The 14,328-nt window shown below is 43.3% G+C and overlaps 2 protein-coding genes across 2 annotated transcripts in view; one reads left to right on the top strand and one right to left on the bottom strand.

The window, feature by feature from the left end:
• LOC106578389 (contactin-associated protein-like 2) overlaps window positions 1–14,328 on the top strand; it is a 227,629-nt gene that overhangs the window by 191,067 nt on the left and 22,234 nt on the right. Inside the window, exons 19-24 of the mRNA XM_045702061.2 lie at window positions 2,182–2,400; window positions 5,639–5,727; window positions 6,059–6,206; window positions 7,705–7,929; window positions 8,054–8,187; window positions 8,455–8,548. Coding sequence (XP_045558017.1) covers window positions 2,182–2,400; window positions 5,639–5,727; window positions 6,059–6,206; window positions 7,705–7,929; window positions 8,054–8,187; window positions 8,455–8,548 — 909 coding nt within the window. The remainder of the gene's footprint in view (window positions 1–2,181; window positions 2,401–5,638; window positions 5,728–6,058; window positions 6,207–7,704; window positions 7,930–8,053; window positions 8,188–8,454; window positions 8,549–14,328) is intronic.
• LOC123728985 (E3 ubiquitin-protein ligase TRIM21) lies at window positions 8,944–14,172 on the bottom strand. Its single transcript, XM_045702076.2, is given in 3 exon segments — window positions 8,944–13,006; window positions 13,008–13,674; window positions 14,052–14,172. Coding segments are annotated over 2 exon segments (1,617 nt in total). The 5' UTR covers window positions 13,673–13,674; window positions 14,052–14,172; the 3' UTR covers window positions 8,944–12,054.

The following is a 14,328-nucleotide window of genomic DNA, read 5'->3' as shown; positions in this document are numbered from 1 at the left end:
TATTTTGCTGAAAAATATGTCTTTTTCTGTTTAGACAGACAGCAATTTCTGATAATCCATTGTATATTCTGACCAACTCGTTTGTTCTTGGGTCAGGAAAGTAAATACCACATTAATCAGATAATATACCTGGCCATTACAACAGATCAAATCATTTTTTACCAAATTCATAGTTACTGCGTTTTGCCATTTTAGGGCAGCATAGTGGCTGTCAATTTGATGATGGATGACAAATTACATTTCCTCAGATTTCAAAGAGCTTTAGGTTTGATGGGGGTAATTCACCTCATCCACTCACAATTTTGTGGCAGAGTGTTTAGTAGTGATGTATAACAGCCACCTTGGGGGAAACGTCAGACATCTTGGCTTACTACTAATATATAACACCTACTTAGGACACACCCACACCTCCTCCAGCTGCCATCTCTCTCTCTCGCCCTTTGTCATTCATTCCCTCTCTTTCTCTGCATCTCTCGCCCTCTCTCTCTCTCTCTCACCATCTTTCTCTTTGAGAAGAGGTTGTTGAATATTCATGTCTGAGTCGTGAATGAGCTTTAATTTTGTTGGAGGAGAAATAATTTATTTCTCTCGTCGTTCTCCCGCTCTCATCTTTCAAAACACTCTCTCAAGGGTGAGGTGGTGTGTGTCTGTGTCCTTTTTTCTTTTGTTAACAGAAGTAGAGATGAGGTGGAGGATGGGATGGAGGGAGCGATGGAGAGAAAGAAGAGGGAGATTAGTTGGAGTTTCACCAAGTCGTGCTCAGGCCTTCATTACAATAGATTAGTTAGTCTGTTTTCACACTGGGGCTTTAGGCTCTGTGTTTGGCTGTTTTACTCAGCTAACAGAGGCTAAACTGTCCCTCTGTTGTTTCTGGAGGGAGAGAAAAGGGAGGATGGAGTAGGAAAGAGTGGAAATAAAGGAGAGCAATAAAAGGGATGATGATCAGTGTGTGATTGATAGGGTGGCCAGGTGAGAGGGCAGAAGGGAGAGTGACTCACACATAGCCTTTAGCCAGTAACATCTGGACTGAACAGGTGGCTAGTGGCAGACTTATACACACATACATACACACACACACACCTCAACAGACACCTATACACACACACATCTCTACAGACACCTATACACACACACACACACACACACACACACACACACACACACACACACACACACACTTCTACAGACACCTATGCACACACACACACACCTCTACAGTCACCTATACATACACACACACAGACACCTATACACACACACACACACCTCTACAGACACCTAAACATACACACACACAGACACACACACACCTCTACAGACACCTATACACACACACACACACACCTCTACAGACACCTATACACACACACACACACACCTCTACAGACACAGTCACACACACCTCTCTGCAGACACCTATACATACACACACATCTCTACAGGCACATATACATACACACACACACATCTCTACAGACACCTATACATACACACACACACCTCTCTACAGACACCTATACATACACACACACACACCTCTCTGCAGACACCTATACATACACACACACACACACATCTCTACAGACACATATACATACACACACACTTCTCTACAGACACCTATACATACACACACACACACTTCTCTACAGACACCTATACATACACACACACACACCTCTCTGCAGACACCTATACATACACACACACATCTCTACAGACACATATACATACACACACACACACACACACACACCTCTCTACAGACACCTATACATACATACACACACATCTCTACAGACACAGTCACACACACACATTCTCTCTTTTGTGTGTGTGTGTGTGTGTGTGTGTGTGTGTGTATCAATATTTTTGTGAATTAGCTCCATCAAACACTGAGTGCAGTCATTATCACAGTAAAGCTGAAATCTATAATAACTAAATGAGTCTCCATAACCAATGAGGCATTAGATTAGTTATTGAACTGTAGAACTCCAAGGTGGAAAACAATGATTTATGAGATGAAGACTGAAAATGTTTGATTATTAAACCAAAGGTACTTTATGCATTCAAATAAATATATTCAAATGTGGTTAGTAGTTTGTGGACATGGCATTGATTCAATACTTCTTGTTTAAATTATTATTATTCTGCCTTTTATTCTTCCTCTTCTTCCTCTAGCTCCTACTGTCATCTCGTTCTCCTTTGATGTGGGGAATGGCCCCGTGGAATTGGCCGTCCATTCAGCCACGCCCCTCAATGATGACCAATGGCATCGCGTCATGGCAGAGCGGACCGTGAAGGAGGCGGTGCTACAGCTGGATCTGAACTATAGGGAAGCTCGTCCCGCCCCTCCACAGGGACACACACGGCTAGAGCTGTTTAGTCAGCTTTATGTGGGTAAGAGAAAGAGATATACACACACACACGCCAACATAAAAATAGTACAATACTACACTACTGCATTTCTATTTAATTCATCAGTCATTATATTTTAACTTTGCAAAGTTCAATAAGTTGGCTATATAGTTTGTGCCAGTATAACATTATAAAGTGTCTTTATATTCCCCTAAATAGGTTCTCCGAAGCTTAGATACAACTGATTCTAATGAAGATAAGACATCACACACACATTCGCACAACGTTAAAGAATGATGTACAACTAACTCCTCATGACAGTGTTAAATTATTAACAGTTGCAGAGGATTAAGACTTTTTATCCGCACACAGAGACAATGAATTAAGTCCTCATTATGCCACACAGAGACAATGAATTAAGTCCTCATTATGCCACACAGAGACAATTAATGAAGTTCTCATTATGCCACACAGAGACAATTAATGAAGTTCTCATTATGCCACACAGAGACAATGAATTAAGTCCTCATTATGCCACACAGAGACAATGAATTAAGTCCTCATTATGCCACACAGAGACAATGAATTAAGTCCTCATTATGCCACACAGAGACAATTAATTAAGTCCTCATTATGCCACACAGAGACAATGAATTAAGTCCTCATTATGCCACACAGAGACAATGAATTAAGTCCTCATTATGCCACACAGAGACAATGAATTAAGTCCTCATTATGCCACACAGAGACAATGAATTAAGTCCTCATTATGCCACACAGAGACAATGAATTAAGTCCTCATTATGCCACACAGAGACAATTAATGAAGTTCTCATTATGCCACACAGAGACAATTAATGAAGTTCTCATTATGCCACACAGAGACAATTAATGTTCTCATTATGCCACACAGAGACAATGAATTAAGTCCTCATTATGCCACACAGAGACAATGAATTAAGTCCTCATTATGCCACACAGAGACAATGAATTAAGTCCTCATTATGCCACACAGAGACAATGAATTAAGTCCTCATTATGCCACACAGAGACAATTAATGAAGTTCTCATTATGCCACACAGAGACAATTAATGAAGTTCTCATTATGCCACACAGAGACAATTAATGTTCTCATTATGCCACACAGAGACAATGAATTAAGTCCTCATTATGCCACACAGAGACAATGAATTAAGTCCTCATTATGCCACACAGAGACAATGAATTAAGTCCTCATTATGCCACACAGAGACAATGAATTAAGTCCTCATTATGCCACACAGAGACAATTAATGAAGTTCCCATTATGCCACACAGAGACAATTAATTAAGTTCTCATTATGCCACACAGAATGGCTCTACATTTTCATTGTGATATTTGAGTTGTTCCTCCGCTCCCTCTCTTCTCTACACAATGACTGTGAAGGTCATTCGGACAGAAGTTAAAGATGGCTTTATCTCTACCTCTTCTTTTCACTCCTCTATCTCACCCTGCTTTATGTGGCTGTGGACCTGCCAATACTTTAACACTGACGACAGCGAATAAAACTGGATTTAGGATGGAGGGAAAAACTGCTGAGGTTGAATTAAATTCTCTTTCCTTCCTACTCTTTCTCTCTCTGACTCTGAAAAGTTATTTTTTCTCTGAGAAACACTTCTAAATTCCAATCAGACATTCCAAAGTCAGATAGTTCTGAATACCAATAACACATTTTAAATTCCATCGTCTCATCAGTTTTTGGCGGTTTGGATGGAAGAACATTATCACATTGCAGCTTCCTGAATGGCCATTGGGATTAATCAAGTTGTATTGAATTGAATTGAATTAAAGTAAATCGGTCCTTATATGCCACCGTTAACCATACAGCCATACATGCACATATTGATTTGTGATGCGAAACTTTTAATACCGGCTTATAAAGAGTGATAAAACTCACAGGAGACTTGTCCCCCACTATCTGACCTGCATGTACAGTAGGTTTCAGGGAAACCTACTGGTTGAATTACCCCTCAGGGATCAATCTAATCGCCATCAGACCATCAGCTTAACACAATCAGTTCTTCCGTCACCTCCATACAGCCATGGGACCTATTGCTTTGTACTGGATCAGAGAGCGGTATAAATCTGACTGTGCTAGGCTAGGCTGCTGTCTCTCTAGTAGCTCATCTGCATGTGTCAGAGCAGCGAGGGTATTTGCCTGGTCGGGGGAAATTGAATCAGGCTCAGATGGGATCCGCAGTGGGTGTGATTTGCATTCTAAAGCTGGTGTTTATACACAGAGGTACAGGGGAGAACACACCCCAATACTCACTTAGGTGATCCCTACATTATCTTCATTATTCATGTGTTTATATTCTGTTATTTGAGGTATTATGTTATATTTTAAAATGTTATATGATATTGCATTATTTCCTATATTTTCTGCATGTTTTCACTCACTTTCTCTTTCATTTTCCATGTTTTTTCTTTCCTGTTCTCTTTGTTTCTCTTTTTTATTCATTCTGTGTCCTCCTCGTCTCGCCATGTGTGACGGGCTTGTTCACTGCATGTGCATGTGTGTGTGTGTGTGTGTGTGTGTGTGTGATGCAACTGTCCCAGGGAAGCCAGCTTCGTTGACCTGCCAAGACAGTAGGTAACATTTAATAAAAACAGATACATAAATATGCATGATGATTTTCAGTTCATATCCATGTAGTCGTTTCCCATTGACATTCATGCAGTGCCACTGGTGGGTATTTTGGACTGTGTCCATGCCTGCTAATGTCTCTCCTGGCCTTGGTTTGCTTAGTTTGGCTCAGAGAAGGAAGGTATTCTAGCAGCCCACACTGGCCTAATGGATGGTGTGTGTGTGTGTGTCCCTCTAGGCATTGCTGTCCTAATGAATATAATATGCTAGTTCATTAGCACATCATTACAGAGTAATTTACCCTATGGAGACAGAGAGAGGACAGGAGGAGTGCACCACACACACAGCACTGGTGTGAGCAACTCCCGTCCTGGAGGGCCACAGTGTCTGCCTGATGTAATCTCTACCTTTTAATCAAAGCCTGATGTAGACCTGGGTGTGTGATATCTCCAGCCAATCAGCCACACTAATTGATCAATTAAGTGCTAATGTTAGGTTAGATAGGGCTGGAAGCATCTCTCCTCTGGTCTGTTAAATCACTGTGACCATCAACGGTCATATATCCCTAACTCAACCTCAAGGGAAATGATCTCTATTCCTATTCCCCAAAATAATCCTATCTCTCTCTGTTCTCTCTTCTCTCTCTCTTCAGGTGCAGCAGGGGGTCAGAGGGGGTTTCTGGGATGTATCCGCTCCCTCAGGATGAATGGCGTGACCCTTGACCTTGAGGAGAGGGCAAAGGTGACATTATCTTTTATTTCATCATATTTATAAAAAAAAAGTTGTTCTCTTCACTAAAGCAAATTAAGAGAATCCAAAAGTCAAACTCCCTTTCTCTCTCTCCATCTACCTCTCTCTCTCCATCTACCTCTCTCTCTCTCCCCATCTGCCTCTCTCTCTCTCTCCCATCTACCTCCCTCTCTCTCTCCCCCCCATCTGCCTCTCTCTCTCTCTCCCATCTACCTCCCTCTCTCTCTCCCCCCCCATCTGCCTCTCTCTCTCTCTCCCATCTACCTCCCTCTCTCTCCCCCCATCTACCTCCCTCTCTCCCTCTACCTCCCTCTCTCTCTAGGTAACTCCAGGTGTAAAACCAGGCTGTCAGGGTCATTGTACCAGTTATGGAATGTACTGCAGGAACGGAGGAAAGTGTGTGGAGAAATATAATGGCTACTCCTGTGACTGCACTGCCACGGCATACGACGGACCCTTCTGCACCAAAGGTGAGAGCTAATCGCTGAACCCTGAAATTACTGCTAGGCTGTTGGATGGTGTAACCAGCAGCCTCTTGTTTGCAGAGGAACTACAACATTTACTCAGAAGTAAGCATTCGTTTCTGTCCATCGCAGTGAGACATCATAGCCAGATCCGTGACATATGAATTAATTTGTTTCCTAAACTTAAGCTTGTTTTCCTGTGTTCTACACAAGGCAGGGGTGACGAGACAAGGAAATACGTGTTAGAGGATAGAGGTAGAAAGAGAGGGGAGATAGAGGGAGGAAGAGAGGGGGGATAGAGGTAGAAAGAGAGGGGGGGTAGAGGTAGAAAGAGAGGGGAGATAGAGGGAGGAAGAGAGGGGGGATAGAGGTAGAAAGAGAGGGGGATAGAGGTAGAAAGAGAGGGGGATAGAGGGAGGAAGAGAGGGGGGATAGAGGTAGAAAGAGAGGGGTGATAGAGGTAGAAAGAGAGGGGTGATAGAGGTAGAAAGAGAGGGGGGATAGAGGTAGAAAGAGAGGGGGATAGAGGTAGAAAGAGAGGGGGATAGAGGTAGAAAGAGACGACAGTGTGTGGGAATATGCAAAGAAGCTGACATGAAAGTATCTCCCCAGTGTACCCCCTGTGTGTGTGTGTGTGTGTGTGTGTGTGTGTGTGTGTGTGTGTGTGTGTGTGTGTGTGTGTGTGTGTGTGTGTGTGTGTGTGTGTGTGTGTGTGTGTGTGTGTGTGTGTGTGTGTGTGTGTGTGTGAAAAGCTGAAAACGAGGCCTTGAATGTAATGTGAAATAGTGTGTGTGCATGTGTGTGTGTGTTTATTAACACGTGTGTTATACCCTTCAGATACCCCAAAGGACCTCCTCCCTCTGTTCTCTTACCACTGTCATATGTATGAGAGCAGTCATAATTGTGATGCGTATTTCCATTATATTCATATTTACACCCGACTCCTGAGGTAGAATATTATTATCCTGACTGTCTCATTCTGCTGCTGCTGCCATACCCTGGGGTCACAGACAGACAACTCTGACTTCATAATGAACAACACACACACACACACACACACACTTACACCAGAGAGTGAGGTTCTTACCAGCATCTCTACAGATATAGCTCTGTGTGTGTGTGTGTGTGTGTGTGTGTGTGTGTGTGTGTGTGTGTGTGTGTGTGTGTGTGTGTGTGTGTGTGTGTGTGTGTGTGTGTGTGTGTGTGTGTGTGTGTGTGTGTGTGGACGTGTGGACGTGTGGACGTGTGGACGTGTTTAACTAGTCTTGTGGGGACCAGAAGCCAGGCAGTGAAGCAACACAGGCACAAGCGAAAACACACACATACACACTCTGGACAGCCAGTATCTCCATAAACTTCCTCTCAAGCAGCATGTTATCTCTCCTAAACAAGGTGTGTGTGTGTGTGTGTGTGTGTGTGTGTGTGTGTGTGTGTGTGTGTGTGTGTGTGTGTGTGTGTGTGTGTGTGTGTGTGTGTGTGTGTGTTGTCTCTTCCTCTCTCTCAGATGTGGGGGGCTTCTTTGAGGCGGGGACACTGGTGCGATACAACTTCCTGTCAGAGACAGGCAATCAGGACACAAGGTTTGTGGCCCAACCTTCGACTCCACAGGAAGTGAATCTGACAAGAGAAGAAGTAGCGTTTAGCTTCAGCACGTCCAACACACCGGCTATACTGCTGTACGTCAGCTCCAAGACACAAGACTACCTGGCACTGGTGCTACGGCAGAATGGTGAGACACTAACACGACGCATAAGACACACACTCACGGACACACATCGGCTCTGCTGCTCTTCTCTTCTCAGATATGTTTCAAATGCAGGTCTCTCCATTTGTGTGTGTGCGCGCGCATGTAGGAACTCTCCAGGTGCGGTATAACCTAGGCGGACTCAAGGAGCTGTTCACCATAGACGTAGACCAGCGTAACCTAGCCAACGGACAGCCACACACCATCAACATGTCCAGAAGCAACAGGACTATCACCATACAGGTACACACACACACAAAACAACCTTTCTCTCCGCCGTCAAAGCATCGTCTGTGACGATTTCAGACATGTCCATTTTGAACCACAAGAGGGAGACAAAAGCCTTCAATAGTCTCAGGACTTGAATAATTGACAATGCTTGATGCTTCATGGATATGAGTAGGCCCGTTTGAACACAGTTGATGCTGATGATTGCCTATAGAAAACCTCCAATGGTTAGTATCATGATCTCCTCTCTCTTCCCCTCCTTCTCTCACTCTCCCCCTCTAGTTGGACCACTACCCCCCTGTCAGTTACTCTCTCCCAGAGGAATCAGACACACAGTTCAACCTGGTCAAGACATTATTCTTGGGGAAAGTATTTGGTGAGTACAGGCACCTCAAATGTGTGTTTTACAGGTCTACTTGGCCCTGGTAGAGACAATAGGCCCATACAGAGAGCACCAGCAGAGGAGTGCAGACTTGTTGTAGTTATGCTGTGTGCCCACCAGAGGGAACTACAAGACAATATTTCATATTTCACCAGGACGGACAGTCATGAAGGAGGTCTAATTTAAAAATATAGATATATTTTGTACCTTTTTTTAACTAGGCAAGTTAGATAAGAAAATATTCTTATTTACAATGATGGCCTAGCCCGGCCAAACCCGGACAACGCTGGGCCAATTGTGCGCCGCCCTATGGGACTCCCACTCACGGCCGGATGTGATGCAGCCTAATGTTGCGAGACATATTATAGATTTCTAAAATGATTGTCTGCTTTGGTTTCTGTAACATGATGTTCAATAGATATATTTTGCTTTAGGTACATGATCTGTTATCTGGCATTACTGGTGTAGTGTGTTAGTCCTGAGCATGCTCAGTGGGGTGCAACCTTACAGAACGTTCAGATAGAAATGTTATGTAGAACAGACACTTCTCTGTAGAATTATAGGGATTCATGTCAGCTCTATACAAGACATTTCTAGCTCCAACAATCAGAATGTTGTGCCCTCCTGAACACGACCCGGGCGTAGTATTATATTCCTTACTTCTTGTTTGTTCCCGATCACTGGTTTGGTATACCATGACTCCTGGTTATCCCGCTCTGTTCTGGGCTGGCGGGAATCAGTGGGGTAGAATAGCTGAGTTCACTTCCCAGCAAGAACCATTGATCGATGTACAGCCAACTAATACCGCAGGGGATAATGTGGGATTCCCTGTCACACACACTCATACACCCAAAGCACTCACAGCATTTATGTACCGACGTCGGCACACACACGCACACACACCACAGTAACCCCACCTGGCAATGCAAAGCTGCCGTTCAAGGACTGAAGGACACAACAAAGTCACCATTTCTCTGCCAGTTCACCTTTCCAACAGATAATTCATGCACAATTATGCATTTCACAATATGGATTTATTTCCAAACGGGTTTCAACAACAACAAAAGTTGAACCGAAACTTAGACCTCATATGCATTATGGGCCTGTCATGCCAAATAGTGTCCCCCTCTAAATCACAATGGGATTCGATCAACTATTAGCATCTGTTGCTATATCAACGGTTTGACGACCTAATCATTATCATTTTTGGATATCATTATACATCGCTATGCAAACAAGGCTGATTTCCACGACAGTTTCGCTGTTAAAACAAGTTTTGTTTTGCTAATAAAATGAAAACATGAATTCTAACTACTTTAGTACCTTGTTAACATTACAACATGAAATCCATGTCTTAAACGCTGCTACGTTTCGGAAATGGCAAAGAAAACATGTAACCTGCTTGACACATTAAAGTTATTTACCTTACAGATAACGAAGTACGCTAATTTCCACTACATTCATAAGCAAATCCGTATGATTAATACACTCGATTATCTGGCTGTCATGTTTTTATTTTAACCTGCCCGTCCCTTGTCTACACTGAAATAATATCATTTCAGTAGTCCTCGTTTTTTTCCTGTCTCGCATAGCTCATTGGTACACCCTTGTGGTTGAATATATATGTATCTATTGTTGGTTCTAGGATACAATCAGGGACACTATTTAGCATGACAGGCCCCATCCAACCGCAAGGCGCTACAGAGGGTCGTGCGGACAGACCACTACATCACTGGGACCGAGCTCCTTGCCTTCTAGGGGTTATATACCAGGTGGTGTCAGAGGAAGACCCTCAACATTGTCAGACTCCAGCCACCCAAGTCATAGACTGTTCTCTCTGCTACCACACGGCAAGCGGTACCGGAGCGCCAAGTCTGGGACCAAAAGGCTCCTGAACAGCTTCTACCCCCAAGTCATAAGACTGTTAATCAAATGGCTATTTGCATTGATATTCCTTTTTTATTTTTGCACTGACGTTCTTGCATTTGCTCCATGCACACTGACTGGAATCTACCCACACACTCACACATACTACACTCCAACACACACACACACACACGCTCTCTCACTCACACACACACACACACACACACACACACACACACACACACACACACACACACACACACACTCTTTCACACTCTTCACATACAATGCATCTGGAAAGTATTCAGACCCTTGACCTTCTCCACATTTTGTTATGTTACAGCCTCATTCTGAAATGGATTAAATAGTTTTCTTCCCTCATCAGTCTACACACAATACCCCATAATGACAAAGCAAAAACAGTAGTTTTTTAATTTTTTAATTATTATTATAGATTTTTTTTACTGAAATATCACATTTACATAGGTATTCAGACCCTTTACTCAGTACTTTGTTGAAGCACCTTTGGCAGCGATTACAGCCTTGAGTCTTCTTGGGTATGACGCTACAAGCTTATCATCTGTATTTAGGGAGTTTCTCCCATTCTTCTCTGCAGATCCTCTCAACTCTGTCAGGTTTGATGGGGAGCGTCGCTGCACAGCTATTTTCAGGTCTTCCCGGAGATGTTTGATCAGGTTCAAGTTTTTGCTCTGACATACACTGTTAACTGTGGGATCTTATATAGACAGGTGTGTGCCTTTCCAAGTCATGTCCAATCAATTGAATTTACCAGGTTGTAGAAACATCTCAAGGATGATCAATGGAAACAGGATGCACCTCAGCTCAATTTCGAGTCTCGTAGCAAAGGGTCTGAATACTTGTGTAAATAAGGTATTTCTGTTTTACATTTTTTATTTTATAAATTTGCAAAAATTCATAAAACCTGTTTTTCGCTTTGTCATTATGGGGTATTGTGTGTAGATTGAATTTATTCAATTTTAGAATAAGGCTGTAACGTAACAAAATGTGGAAAAGGGGAAGGGGTCTGAATACTTTCCGAATGCACTGTACGCTGCTGCTACTCTGTTTATTATCTATCATGATTGTATAGTCACTTTTACCCCTACCTACATGTACATATTACCTCAATTACCTGAACTACCTCATACCCCATTGAATCGGTGCCGGTACTCCTTGTATATAGCCTTGTTATTAGTATTGTGTTATTATTTCGTTTATTTTTTTCTTATGTTCTTTTTAATTATTTTTCACTTTTTAACTCTGCATTGTAGGGAAGGGCTTGTAGGTAAGCATTTTATGGTGAAGTCTACATTTGCTGTAGTCGGTGCATGTGACAAATGAAATTTGATTTGATATACAGAAGAGCGTGTCAAAGTAGACTCGTATCTCTCTTTACAATTTAGATCTGACCATCATTCTGACATCACTTAGAACCATCAGTCTTGCTCTCAATACTTGCAATGCAGAGGGAACATTTTCAAAACCTTTGTCCATGGGAGGTAAGGGATTATACTTTATACAGTTTGAGATGCACACCCAACAATATTGATCTGTAGTATCCAAAACTAATCAACTGCTGAACTGAGTAGTTTACATTTTAGTGACAACTTGTTTCACTGAGTGTGATTGACAGAGGAGATGACCAGTGGGGCTGAGTTTTCACCACTACAGCTAAGATATGGGTTGAAGTATGGATAGAGTTTCTCAGTGAAGTTGCATCCATAGAAGGAGTAGATATGAGACTTTGCCTTCACATCATAGAAGGAGACCTGACCTTTCTCATAATCCACAAACACCCCCACCTTCTGGGGCTTCTCTCTCAGGGAGAGGCGGACAGGGTAGTAATTGTTGGCTCCATACCCATTCTCGCCATTCAGCCACACAGTCCAGAGTCCATCAGAGCTCAGGTTTAAACTCTCCTTCCTGTCTATGGATTCACTGGCCACTCCTAGCCACCACCATGTCTTCCCCATCACCTGCACCTCATAGTTGAATCTCCCAGAGGAGAAACCCTCCTTACCCAGGACAGAGAAACTATTTTTAAATCTCTTTGGATCATTAGTGAGATTATCTTGTTTCTTGTCTCCACATCTCACTTGTTTTCTATTTTTCTTACCAAGGATGAGGAATGGAAATGCTGTATCAGGGTCCAGAGTCACATCCACTGCATACTGCTGCATCCTCTTCAGCTTGATGTCAGGCAGCTTCTCCATCTCATTGTGAAGAGTATCTTCCAGTTGATACACAACTCTCCTTACATTTCCCAGACACAGCTGACTGTGGACACTTTTCTGAGACCAGTTCCTGGTGGGAGGAAGCTAACAGAGGGGTGGGGAGCTCTGGGGGAGGTGGAGGTGGTCCTTGGTGTGTGAGAGCTGCTCCAACTCAGAGCATCTCCTCTGTAGCTCAGTGATTTCCTGCTCCAGCTCTTCAATGAGAAATTCAGCCTGCCACTCTGCTGCTTTCAACTTCTCCTCAACCACCTCAATGAAGTCAGCCTGGCTTCTCTCAATGCAGCGCACCAGAGCAGTGAAACCCTCCATGCTGTCTGCTATCTCTCTCTCTTTTGCTGAATATTACTGAGTGTTTGATCTCCTGAACCTTCTGCAGTCGTTCCTGGATCATCTGCTGAACTTCTGCCTCAGTCTTCCCCAGTTTAGCCTTCCTCTGTCCACACTCTTCCTCTAGAGGGACGGTGAGGTGAGTCTTGTGGTCTGTCTCAGTGCAGAACTTACACACACACGTCTGGTCAGTCCTGCAGAACAGTTCCAGGAGTCTGTTGTGCTTCTTACACATCCTGTCTTGCAGGTTCTCCACAGGGTTGATCAGCGTGTGTCTCTTCAGGCCTGCCACTCTGTTGTGAGGCTGCAGGTGAGTTTCACAGAGAGCGGTCAGACATTCCAGACAGGACTTCAGGGCCTTGTGCTTTCTACCAGTGCAGACATCACAGGCCACTTCTCCAGGCTTAGCAGGGGACTCATCTCTGTCTCTCATCCTCTTAAAATGATCTGCAACATCTCTAAGGGTTGTGTTGATTTTGAGCTCAGGTCTTCTGTAAAACATGTCCTTACACATTGGACACTGGCACAGGCCAGTCATATTCCAGTATCCACTGATACAGGCCTTGCAGAAGTTGTGACCACAAGGAGTAGTGACTGGCTCAGTGAACACATCCAGACAGATAGAGCACTGTATCTGCTCTTCAGGCAAGAGACTGCTAAGGGACGCCATATCTGGAACACAATAACAGAGAAGCCGTAAATTAACTTCCTGGAAGGACTCAGCAGTAGCTTTCCTGAAACATCACTACAGACAAAGGTCCAGAGTTCATCTCAGCAAAAATAAATACTGTTTTCAAAGCTGGCATCAAAGATGTGAAAACATCCCTTTTGCACCCACAAAATAGTGGGGGGGTTGACAGTTTTAATGAAACACTCAAAATGGGACTGATGATAGTCTAGCTGTGTTTTGATTGACAGCCAAGCGACATACATAACCAGCTACAGTAGTACTCTCATATGAGCTGCATAGATGTATTTAGGTCATACTGTATGAGCTGATACTAAACCACTGTGGTAGAGAATAGTTTCAACCTGTCCACCTCTCTTACCTGTGTGGGAGTTATCCTGTTTTCTTGTTGAATGTTGGACACTGTGCTGCTGTGTTGTTGTTAGCCTTGTGAGGAGCAGCAGACTTTGTTTCCATGTACAATGCCCTGCTTTAGTTTACTTTCACTTCAGTAAAATGACATCATGAGGCCCCTCCCTTCACTGACTCCCTCTTTCCTTCACTATCTTCTTTCCTCCCTCTCTGCTCAGAACTGGAACATATCTAAAAGTTAACATTACAGAATGTCCAGATAGAAACGCAGAAAAATAAAACATTTA

This window comes from Salmo salar, chromosome 19 (genome assembly GCF_965601325.2).
Source record: "Salmo salar chromosome 19, fSalSal1, whole genome shotgun sequence".
NCBI classification, from domain to species: domain Eukaryota; kingdom Metazoa; phylum Chordata; class Actinopteri; order Salmoniformes; family Salmonidae; genus Salmo; species Salmo salar.
Note: the sequence above shows the minus strand (reverse complement) of the source record. Positions and strands in the feature narration are given on the sequence as shown.